At 32.3% G+C, this 12,451-nt stretch overlaps 1 protein-coding gene across 2 annotated transcripts; it reads left to right on the top strand.

Annotated features, from left to right (window-relative positions):
• Positions 1-561: 561 nt before the first annotated feature.
• Positions 562-12,451, top strand: LOC139519813 (transmembrane protein 230-like). 2 transcript variants are annotated; one of them, XM_071312087.1, is made up of 4 exons: positions 562-673; positions 6,767-6,873; positions 9,041-9,163; positions 10,219-12,451. In XM_071312087.1, the coding sequence occupies exons 2-4, from the start codon at positions 6,787-6,789 to the stop codon at positions 10,357-10,359; spliced, it is 351 nt and encodes a 116-aa protein (XP_071168188.1). In that variant the 5' UTR covers positions 562-673; positions 6,767-6,786; the 3' UTR covers positions 10,360-12,451. The 2 variants fall into 2 exon arrangements, with proteins under 2 accessions (XP_071168188.1, XP_071168189.1); XM_071312088.1 differs by having other exon boundaries at positions 615-882.

Raw genomic sequence — 12,451 nt, 5'->3', positions numbered from 1 at the left:
CAATTCTACAGGAAAGCTTCAAGTAATTGTACAGGAAGGCTCCGAGGGATTGCACAGTAAACTGGCAAGCGATTGTACAGTCAATATTATACAAATATCCGACATGGAGAAAATGAATATATTTGGCCGTTTCTACTGGGACAATGGCTTTGAAACTTTCAGACAGTAATACTATATATCAGAAAAGGTACACTGTGAAAATTCAGGTAGCAAAATGATTGATTTTTCGATGTTTATTTGACATTTTTGATCGGTGTTGTGTAACAATATTGATCATTTTACACGGAGCTCCACCATTCTGAGGAAAACGTTTGGATGCATATCTTTCTTATTATTTCTGATCATTTCTTGGTTCATACAGAGACATATAATACATATATTATATGTCTCTGGTTCATACATAAAGAATGTTTAGTTACCAAAACTTGAAGCAGAAACGTTAACGTAATATAGTTACATAACATTTCATCAAAGTTTTCATCAAGCAACTTGTTACTTTGCAAATGTCCGAGTCCCGCTTGACAGTCTACCGAATGACCAAATTATCAGAAAACCGTACAGGTTCCGTTCCCTGTTTACAGGATTGCTCCGGTTACGTTCGTGAATTACACATTGTTTACTTCCGGTTGTAAGAAAAGTGTTACCTCTCATCCCATTTTCAGCCTTATAAACGGTATTTTCTTTTAATTACACCTTTAAAATCCTTCAAGATTTATATGAATCACTAATAGATTTTGAACAAAGTTCATTTAACCCCATAATCGGTATAGTTGAGAGAGAGTTCTCACCTGAGTTCTCGAACCATTATTTTTCGATTTTTACTCTTAGAGTGGGGTGCACACATTTGCCGGGGACACAATTTCGCCGTTTTATGATTTTGAGGTAAATTAAAAATTTTATAACAAATATGATTATTTTTTAAACTACGACAAAATTGCTTCACTTTACTGTCTTTAATACCGCATAGAACCGAAAACTGGACAACGATTTTCGGCCAATTTCCAGAATGAAAAACCCGATTTCGAAGAAGTATTTCTTAGTAATTCTTTGACTGATCGCACTAAATTTTAGTTTTGTACACCTATGAAATGTCTGATATTGCCGTCTGTAATAAAATTGATTTGAAAATTTTGTTTAAAGTAGCAGTTTTTTTGGATTTAAGTAGATTTATAAAAACGGCGAATATGTGTCCCCCATAGACAAAACATCAGGCAATTTCAAACACACTTAAATCTAATTTTTCAGAGGATTATTTTCAAACAAACAAGTTTTCAAGCTGAAGAATATTTTGCATTTTAAGTTATCTTCGTATAGAAATATCACTATACTTCAAAAACATATAGACCTGAACATAAACTGTAGAAAACATGGAAAGATATGGCGAAAATGAGCACCCCACTCTAATTGAAATCTATTAAGAAAGACAGAGAAAATCAAACTTAATAATTAGAAAATACATGTCAAGTTTCATATACGACTATGCCCAACATTATATCAAGATGTTGACTAGAATAAAGATCAAAAGAAATATAGCAGCAAAACATAATGACCATGATGACATAATTTGAAATAGAAATACAATAAGTGTGGGGTGCAATGATCCATGATAAGAAATGTTTTAAAATAAAATACAGTGAAACCAAAGTTACCCAAACAAGTAGTACATGTCATGTCATCTGTTTATAAGTCTAAATGGCAAGACTTGAAGTAATTAATAAAATAAGCTTAAGCATACACATATGGACCATAATTTGGGACCGTTTCCGATAACGATAGAACAGTAGAAAAGTGATAAAATATTGTATTTCGGTGAGAGAAGTTGTTGCTCCACCATCAAATGCTATTATTTCTATTAAAATAAAGGTGCTTTCTACTCTCCCCTAGAGAGAATTTAAAATTAACAAATGTTTCAGATTATCTGTGTCGTTTCTTAGCGTTATTTTCGCTTCTGAAGTGTAACTCTTGCCAAATTAAAGATAATCGTCACCTGCAAAATCATAACTTTTGCTTTCAAATAATAAAGAACATCGACCAATAAGAATAGTCAGAAGAAAATGCCGAGAACTATAAGTATTTCTGTAGCAGGTGTAAGAATACTAGCGTTACTTTGGTTTCCGATTTCGTAACGCAAATTTTAGATGGTGTAATCTGCTTTGTTGTAATAGAATTCTTTATAACAATATGCAAATATGAACTCTCGCGAGATGTTCAAACAAGTAAATCAGAGATGATTTACATTCTAGTTTTGTTCTTCATACAATATGTAATTAATAATTAAGTTAGAAAACGACGTTACCGTCAGGGGCGTAGCTAGGTATCAAATCAACTGTAGGCACAAATCGGCAGGGGGTCTGGGGCCGCTGAAGGCCCCCATGAGGTCCAGGGCAGAGCCCTGGTAGGGGGTTACAGGGGGGCAAAGCCCCCCGACGGAAAACAGTTTTCAGCATTATAGTTGCATAATTTTGTGTACAAAAATATCATATTTACTGGTTTTTATTATGATAATATTCATGAAGAAAAGTTCGAAGAATTATGATTAATTTTACATTAACACCTGAATTAACACAGTAGTGTACAATCAAAAATCTGAAAAAAATATTACAATACAGTGTAGATCAGACTAGTTTTAGATTAAGGCCCACAGAAGGTCAAAGGAAAAGATTTTAAACTTTTTTGAACGAATCTTTTAACTCAAATTTGGGCAAAGACTGATAACTTTCAGATCCAATTTCATACACAAAGACAATGATACATTTACTCAAAGTCAAGTCGACGTTTTTTTCTGCCGAATAAAATCAGTTATATACTCGCATCAAAATCAACATTGATGTGTCAGTGTACATGAAGAAGAGATAGATTTGAAAGTCAATCGTCTCCACAGGCACTTGTCTCAGAATTTTTTTTCCCGATATATATATATATTTCCTTGTTATATTAAGGTGTATAGGAAATTTTTTTCTGAGACAAGTGCCTGTGCTCGTCTCCCATTGTCGATCTCGGGTACGATTTGACGCGTCTCATCGCGCTGAAGGATCTTTTATTAGTTGCCTATGAATTACAATTTTAGCCTCTGTCAAAGATTCAATCAAATCAATATCGGTTTTCTGTAAGTAATTTGTCAAGGCGACTGTTGAGCTAAATATGTGTTCTGCAACAACAAGACTTATGATAAATTCAAATCGAAGTATCGCATTCATACTCTGTGCTGCTTTGTCATCGTTGTCGTCTTTAAGTGAATCGAGGGCAGAGACAACAACTTCAAATGCTGTTCAAAATGTATACAGCGAATCTGCCCGGCTTGACCAACGAGTTTCACACAGTGTTCTCAACTTTGTTCAACGTTCTAGTTGTTCTTGAACATTTTCATCTTTGAACGATAGTGATTACTTGATAGCACCCGCTGAATGTAAGTAAGGTCTTAATCATGTACTGCTTCCCTATATAATACAGGTATCCTCAAGTAATTACGCAACAAGTTTACGATGTTATAGACGCAGGACGGACTACGATATTTTAGTTTTGTACACAAAATTATGCAACTAAAAGACTCGATATCTGGGTAAGGGTGGTGGTGTTGTGTACATGACGATGTATTACTTGTCGGAGAAGCTTCAGTCTTAGATGATTCGCCACTATCGTCAGTTGCAGTCCTAGTCTGACAATTTGGACTCTCTTCTTCATTTTTCTTTCGTTTCGAACGAACAACAAATGTATCCATGTTGAAATTTTGTTTACCTATGCACGAGTTATTGCACTTAACCAGGATAGTCGTATCGGGATTCGAATACGGGTGGGTCATGTATAAATAATAATATGCATTATAATTAAAATTTTTAATTTTTTAAATATTTGTTTTCCAAAGGGGGTATAATCGGCAAATTTATGTATAGGCACGTGCCTAGTCGAGCCTTAGGTAGCTACGCCCCTGACTGTTATACGTTACATTTCACACAAAACAGAAGTCCAGCTATTTCTGTTTTTTATTAAAATTGCTTTTGTCGTTAAGGCAGCAACCATTTGATTTTCTGGGGGGGGCTATGGTTTTTTTTTCTGTGCAAACTTTTTTTATCGCCTGCGGCGAAAAACAATCTATTTTTTTCGCGACAAGTCGAAAACAATTTTTTTATTTCAATATTAGCATTACACATAGTGGCAGCTGAGGGTGAAACAAACATTTTTTTTTTCTCAGAATCAAAAACAAATTATTTTTTTCTCCAAAAACTGGAAACAAACTTTTTTTTCCAAAAAAAACCATAGCCCCCCCCAGAAAATCAAATGGTTGCTGCCTAAGTTCTAATAATTTCTGGTCATACATGAAACATGTGACTAACGTGATCACACACTTACGGCCGGATATATATGAAATACTAGGTCTAAACATTGTTTTTGTTTCCAACGGGATGTTAGCAAGCATATTCTGTAGACTTGATTCATATTGTTTATTAAAAGGAAAATACAATTTTCAAAGAGATCGCGCCGGGGGGTCTATTATTTTTCCTATGTGCATAATGTTACATACAATCTTGAATGAAAATAAATGCCTAATGACCTGACAAAATCGATTTCAGATTTGACGGACATTATAACACACTTTGTTTCCGGATAACGATGCAAAGGGTCCTTGGAAAATTCAATCGACATTACGTCTCTTATCATTGTGTCCATGCTCGTTGAATTTATTTTGCTTCAACAGTAAATATTACTGGATATTTTAGGTGAATAAAGATAATTTAATAAAAAATACATGTTAATATACTATTACACTTGGAATATACAATGATGGTATGATACTAAACCCCTAACGGGAAGGATTGTGCCTGATGTTCATATGATGAAATCATAATCTTTCAGTCAGTTTAATTGAAGTCTGGAGCTGGCATGTCTGTTAATTACTAGTGGTCTGTTGTTATTTATGTATTATTGTCTTTTTGTTTATTTTCTTTGATTACATCTTCTGACATCAGACTCGGACTTCTCTTGAACTGAATTTTAATGTGCATATTGTTATGCGTTTACTTTTCTACATTGGATAGAGGTATAGGGGGAGGGTTGAGATCTCACAAACATGTTTAACCCCGCCGCATTTTTGCGCCTGTCCCAAGTCAGGAGCCTCTGGCCTTTGTTAGTCTTGTATTATTTTTATTTTAGTTTCTTGTGTACAATTTGGAAATTAGTATGGCGTTCATTATCACTGAACTAGTATATATTTGTTTAGGGGCCAGTTGAAGGACGCCTCCGGGTGCGGGAATTTCTCGCTACATTGAAGACCTGTTGGTGACCTTCTGCTGTTGTTTTTTTCTTCTATGGTCGGGTTGTTGTCTCTTTGGCACATTCCCCATTTCCATTCTCAATTTTAAAGTTGGTATCTTTGTCACAATTTAATTTTTTTTTTAATCATGTTTTCAGAAATGCAATAAACTTGTCAAAGGAGAAGTAAACTTTTACCATGCATGACTTGAAAGGAAGTACTTTATTGATTTTAGCCCACTAAAGTAGGTTAAAATGTGGAAACCATGTAGATGGTGTACAGGTCACAAAATCACATGATGCCTATTTTAAGATTTTAATTCCAAGTTAAAAGTTTTTTACTTTACTGGATTTATAGGATTTTGACATTGCCAATGATTTGGAATAAATTGTGTAAAACTGGAAATTTCAGAATAAATTGTACTAATTGTTTTCAAAACAAGCACATATTTAGGAGTTTTATAATACTGTAATTCATGTATTTGGTTTTGATGTTATATTTGTTATTCTCATAGGATTTTGTCTAATGCTAAGTCCGTTTCTCTGTGTGTTACATTTTAATGTTGTGTCATTGTTCTCTTATATTTAATGCGTTTCCCTCAGTTTTAGTTTGTTACCCTGATTTTATTTTGTGTCCATGGAGTTTTGAACAGCAGTATACTACTGTTGCCTTTACATTTAAGATGGAGTTTAAGAAAAAGTATACTGTTCTGATTATTTTAAGCAGATTTTGCAATAAAATAAAACTAAAAAAATACTTTTGGTTTCTTATGGTTTCCTGTCGCGTTTAAAAAAACTTTAATTTAACATTGAAAATAGATTTTAAATATTAACATGAAGCAAGTAACACAAGTAATGGTGTTCATTTTGTCTTTTGAAATATATTTTGCAAAATAAAGAAAATAAATAGATATAGGAAGATGTGGTGTGAGTGCCAATGAGACAACTCTCCATACAAATAACAATTTAAAAAGTAAACCACTATAGGTTAAAGTACGGCCTTCAACACGGAGCCTTGGCTCACACCGAACAACAAGCTATAAAGGGCCCCAAAATTACTAGTGTAAAACCATTCAAACGGGAAAACCAACGGTCTAATCTATAAGTTTGGTTTCCTGTTAAACAGTGAATCAAAATGTATTAATTTTTTCTCAAAAAACCCACTTGTTCCATTAAAACTATTCTAACACCAACACAACCCACAGAATAAAAGTTCAAGTTTTAGAACTTACAAAAAAGGATACAAAAAGAAACCAAAGGCTGAATACCAAATTATGGTCCATATACTAATCAATTAATTTTAATCTGTAATAAATATACTCATACATTGTACCTTGAATTAATTAATATAAGTCATATAGTATTTATAAAATACAATTATGTTACTTAAACATAGAAATATACACAATTACTGCAAATCCTATAAAATACAGTCTACCACATTAATGTCCATGACTGTATATAAGTATTTTAAATTTATTTTCCAAAGTATATACATGTATCCTATATTTCTTTGTAGGTCTGCACTGTGATTGAATAATGAGAAGATCAAGAAATGGATCAGGTGAAGAAGTAAAATACCACAAATTAAGAAGAAATGTTGATGATGGCTTTATAGATTTACAGGTTGGTACATGTACATTTGTCTTTAGGTAAATTAATATGGGGTTCATTATCACTGATCATGCGCTGTTATATCTTTGAAAAGATTAGTATACTTAAAGAAAATTATAATATCAATATGAACTAGTATATATTTGTTAAGTGCCAGCTGAAGGACGCCTCCTGGTGCAGGAATTTCTTGCTACATTGAAGACCTGTTGGTGACCTTCTGCTGTTGTTTTTTTCTATGGTCAGGTTGTTGTCTGACAAATTCCTTATTTCCATTCTCAATTTTAAAGATACAAGTACATTTGTTTTTAAGTAAATATAAAAAAAAAATGTGGTATGATGGCCAATGAGATAAGTTTCCATAAGTGACCAAAATGACACAAAAATTAACAATTACAGGTAACAGGTACGCCTTCAACAATGAACAAAGCCAATACCGCATAGTCAGCTATAAAAAGCCCTGAAATGACAATGTATAACAAAAAGTAGGATACAAGAACATTTGTTGACCTATCTTTTTTATTATATATTTTTTAACATACATGCATATGTATATAGATATATACAAGGTTTTGGCAACATATGAACAAATTCTATCATTTTTATTTTAGACTCCCATACCACCTTAAGCTAGTAAGGATACATGTAAATTGTTGCTATTATTATACCCCCGCTTTAAATACCCCCGCTTTAAAAAAGGGGGGGTATACTGTTTTACCTCTGTCTGTCAGTCCGTCCGTCCGTCCATCAGTCCGTCCGTCAGTCAGTCCGTCCCATGAAACTTTCGTCACATTTTTCTCAGGAACTACACATCCACCCTTTCTGTAATTTAGTATCAACATTTATATATGTCAGCCATACCGTGTGATGCGTTTTCAGATTCATCATCTGACAACTTCCTGTTTACCGAACACTTGTCTGATTTTACACATGATAGCCAAGTTGAACATTTTCGTCACATTTTTCTCAGGAACTACAATACAAGGATTTCTGAAATTTGGTTTCAGGATTTATATAAGTCCGCTATACCGTGTGATGCGTTTTCAGATTCATCTTTGACAACTTCCTGTTTACCGAACACTTGTATGATTTTACACATGATAGCCAAGTTGAAAATTTTCGTCACATTTTTCTCAGGAACTACAATACAAGGATTTCTGAAATTTGGTTTCAGGATTTATATAAGTCAGCTATACCGTGTGATGCGTTTTCAGATTCATCACTCGACAACTTCCTGTTTACCGAACACTTGTATGATTTTACACATGATAACCAAGTTAAAAATTTTCGTCACATTTTTCTGAGGAACTACAATACAAGGATTTCTGAAACAACTTCCTGTTTACCGAACACTTGCATATTTTTACACTATTAATATTATCCACTTGCGGCGGGGGTATCATCAGTGAGCAGTAGCTCGCAGTTTCACTTGTTTAATTTAGCAGATCAATCAGAAATTTGAACAAAATGATCTACATGTAGAGTGTAAGAAACCCAGTTATATTGCAATTAAATGTACGAAATTGTTGTATTATCAGACATCAAACAATGAACAGGAAAATCTTTTCAGTCCAGTAAAGCCTTTCTTGTTAATAGACAACTTACAAGTTGGTTGGATTTCCTTTAAAACTTTGGTTTTCAGTGGCAGATCAAGAGGGGGGTTCATGGGGTTGGAACCCCCCCTTTTTTTCGGCCGATCAATGCATTTGAATGGGGACATATAGTTGGAACCCACCCTTTATCCTGGGTTGGAACCCCCCCTTTATCCTGGGTTGGAACCCCCCTTTTTAAAATGGCTGGATCCGCCCCTGGTTTTATTGATGCTACATTTTATATTGCACAAATTGTTTGGCAAATTAAATTCTTATAATTCCTAATCAGCACTGCTTTAAATATATGGATTTGTGATTAAGTACCTATGGAACAATTATTAATTCTAGTATATCCTGCACAATAATGAAGACGCTAGAAGAACTTTAATAGTGCAGGGATACAGCTGGTGGTCCCCTCTATCTGGTAAATGATCTGACATTTATAACTCAAAAGTTGTCTATTCTTTATTAAAATATTCAAAATGATATGAAAAGTGTTTTGTAGCTTGCATAAGAAAAAATGTATCTAAATTTACTTTGGACTTCTTGCCAAGAAAAGGATCTTTCAGTAATTGAAGTTTATTCATTAGTTTCAGAGACCACCACCAAAGATACCATACAAAGCTATATCACTTGCTACAGTGCTGTTTGTCATAGGAACTGTCTTGCTTGTTATTGGATCAATGTTGTTGACAGGTTACATTGATGCTAAGGTAACAATACTTGAAAGAGAGGCAAAAGATGCAAGAGTGGTACTGTAAATTCAGAAATTATTGTGTGCATTTATTATTGCGATTTTGTCATTTTAAACGAAAATACGATTTTATTTTTTGCCATATATTCAGAAAAATCCTGTTTGATTTATATAAAAAAAAATCAAAATGCAAGTTTTAATTATTGCAATAATTTCTGAATTTACAGTATTCAAACTCATGAATAAAAAACACAAACTGACAATGATATTGCAAAAAACATAAAACAATCAGAAGACATACATCATTATACAAAACACAACATAGAAAACTGTGCAAAATGATCCCCACCAAAAACCAGGGGTGATCTCAGTTGATTCCAAATGGTAAAAGGATCCTGTACCACATGTGGCATCTGTTTTGCACAAGCTTGTTGATAATAGATATAGGAAGATGTGGTGTGAGACTGTGAGTGCCAATGAGACAACTCTCCATCCAAATAACAATTTAAAAAGAAAAAAAAGGTCAATGTACGGCCTTCAACACGGAGCCTTGGCCCACTATGAACAACAAGCTATAAAGGGACCCAAAATTACAAGTGTAAAACCATTCAAACGGAAAAACTCCTTATTTTAGTGGCATATAAACAACACACATAAAAATGGTAAATATTTGTAAAATCAAAAGTTACAACCTTGATATCTATGGTATTCTTTAAAAAATCTTTTTAACCACTAGATGTCTTCAATTTTTTGTTAGGGATATTTCATTTTATTTTTTATATCAAATATAGTTATATCATTTTATTCTTACCAAAAAATTTGTTGGAAGTAAAGTAGCATCTTCATCTAGCAAAATGTACATGGTGATGAACTGACAATGTTCTCCCCAGGGCATTGTACCATTGTGTTCTATCTTTATACCATATTATCAGGAAAAAGGAAACTGTGCTAATTAAAAATTCTAATCCCACTTTGCTATCTTAAGATGAAGTACAAAACTGTATTAAGTTTTGAATTTACAGAAAAACTATGAATAAATGAACAATTAATTTATACATGTACATTTTATTTCAGTATGGGGACAGAACTTGGCCTGTGATTATTTTAGGAGCTATTATGTTTATTCCTGGTGCATATCATGTTAGACTTGCATGTTATGCTTATAAAGGATATGATGGATATTCTTATGATGACATTCCAGAATTTGATGAATGACAATCTAACATATATATATATACATGTACAAGGAACATTTTAGTGGCCTGAGAAGACCTTTATATCAGACAATGTCACAATTTGAATTAGGAAACTGCCTTAAACTATACAGAATTCTTGGCATATATAAAGTATTGCAGAAAAAAACTTTATTTGTTTAACAATCCAATTTAAATTCATGTCAATATGAGAAATGCATATCATTGTTGTGTCTTTTAATCTTTTGAATACATATTTTAATTGTCAGTTACTTGTATTTAGATCACAATTTTTGTTTTAAAGCATAATATAGTACCCCCAAAAAATAACTATAATTTTGTACTATGCAAATTTTGTATGCATTTTTATTTTAAAACCACGACTGCAATAGCAAAATTAATTACATGTAGCATGGTTTTGTCAATATTTATTGAGTGTTTTTTAGTTAAAAAAATGATGTTAGATTGAAAAAAGTAATAACATTTAAGTGCTGTCTGTGATTTCAATTTCATTTCTTAATAATGATAAAGAGTTTTTGAAATGTACCATCATTTTATATTATTTATTCATGGGGTTAAGGAGGGTGGTTGTTTATAAGACAACCTTTCAGAAATAAAGGAATTTCATAATTTTTGATAAAAAAAAAGGTCTTTTTCGCTGTACAAATGTATCTCCCATTCATTTATTAAGAGCCCTCACTTGAAATATAAATTATAGGAGTCATATTTCCTTTAACTTTTCGGTTTACATAATGGGATATCTGAAATCCAGTTTTTATTGTTCATATACGTTTCATGCAAAAAATATGTCAGACAGTCAGCAGAATGCAGTTTCTTGCATTTAACAGTCTAAGGTTTTTAAAATATTTTGACATTTTGAAGGTTCAAATCTTTATTTTCTATTCGAATATAATATAATGAGTATGAATCTCACAATTTTCTTTGAGTGGAATAAACATGAAACAATGTTGTCAATTTTTCATATAATAAGAATATATTGTCTTTATTGATAGTAAAAATGTAAAGAGTACAACGATTATTTCATGGATCTGTGCAATATGTAAGTTTGTGATGAAGCTGTGATTACATGTACATGTATAACATATTATAAATGTCTTTACAGTTCTTATAAGTACTAATTTGAACATGATTTATTTGTACATTTTGAAATCATGTGATTTATTTGTACATTTGGAAATCATTTGGTTTATTTGTATATTTTGAAATCATGTGGTTTATTTGTATATTTTAAAATCATTTGGTTTGTTTGTATATTTTGAAATCATGTAAAATGATTTTTCTGGATCCTTTGCACTCTTGAAAAAGTATAAATTTTGATTGATTGAATTTTTATTGTTTTCTAAAATTAGAAGCAACTAGGATAATAATTACAAAGCTGGGGGGGGGGGGGGGGGGGTAGGGGGCCAAGACACCCCCCTTTTGAGAAAAAAATTGGTTAATTACATAGGGAATCACTAAAGCATGATGGGAACAGGCCCCCTAGGCAGCCAGTGGGCCCCCACTTATGAAATTGTCTAGGTCTGCCAATGGTTTGTAATAAGGAATGATGACTGAATAATTGTTGGATAAGGATAATAAGTTTGTTGTATAAAAGTTACACTTTTTCAAGTGTCAATCTGCATTGTGACTGATATCAAAATATTATTCTTACTTGAGGAAATTTTAAATATAGTGAATCATGCTAAAAATAAAAATTGTTTTCAAAATGGTCTATGCTTCTGACTGACTGAAATTAAATTTCAGAAGAATGGTGATTTTTACTGACAAATGAAACATAAGATATTTACTCCATATTTTTTGTCCAAATTGTTAAGTGTTTATTTCAGATTACTTGTATGAAAAACAAAACATGAAAATAAGTGATACTGATCCTTTAAAAGTATTTGTCTTTTATTAGATTTGATATAAGAAAACTGATTCAGAAGAATCCTGATACAAATTGACCTATACAAATGTTTTGTGCTTGTATTTCTTAATCTTTATTTATTACGTTTTCACAAAATCCATGGTAACTGTTATTGTTATATATAAACATGTAATTATGATTTTTTTTAATGTAAATATTACTTTTATTAAATGATATGAATATTGAA

This window comes from Mytilus edulis, chromosome 4 (assembly GCF_963676685.1).
Source record: "Mytilus edulis chromosome 4, xbMytEdul2.2, whole genome shotgun sequence".
NCBI classification, from domain to species: Eukaryota; Metazoa; Mollusca; class Bivalvia; order Mytilida; family Mytilidae; genus Mytilus; species Mytilus edulis.
This window is presented reverse-complemented; position numbering and strand designations above follow the sequence as displayed.

Bases quoted from the DNA above. Each gene is read 5' to 3' on its own strand.
- LOC139519813 (XM_071312087.1), top strand. From the start codon at position 6,787: ATGAGAAGATCAAGAAATGGATCAGGTGAAGAAGTAAAATACCACAAA. The intron at 6,874-9,040 runs GTTGGTACATGT...TTTATTCATTAG, and splicing joins ATGGCTTTATAGATTTACAG to TTTCAGAGACCACCACCAAA. The intron at 9,164-10,218 runs GTAACAATACTT...ATTTTATTTCAG, and splicing joins CAGGTTACATTGATGCTAAG to TATGGGGACAGAACTTGGCC.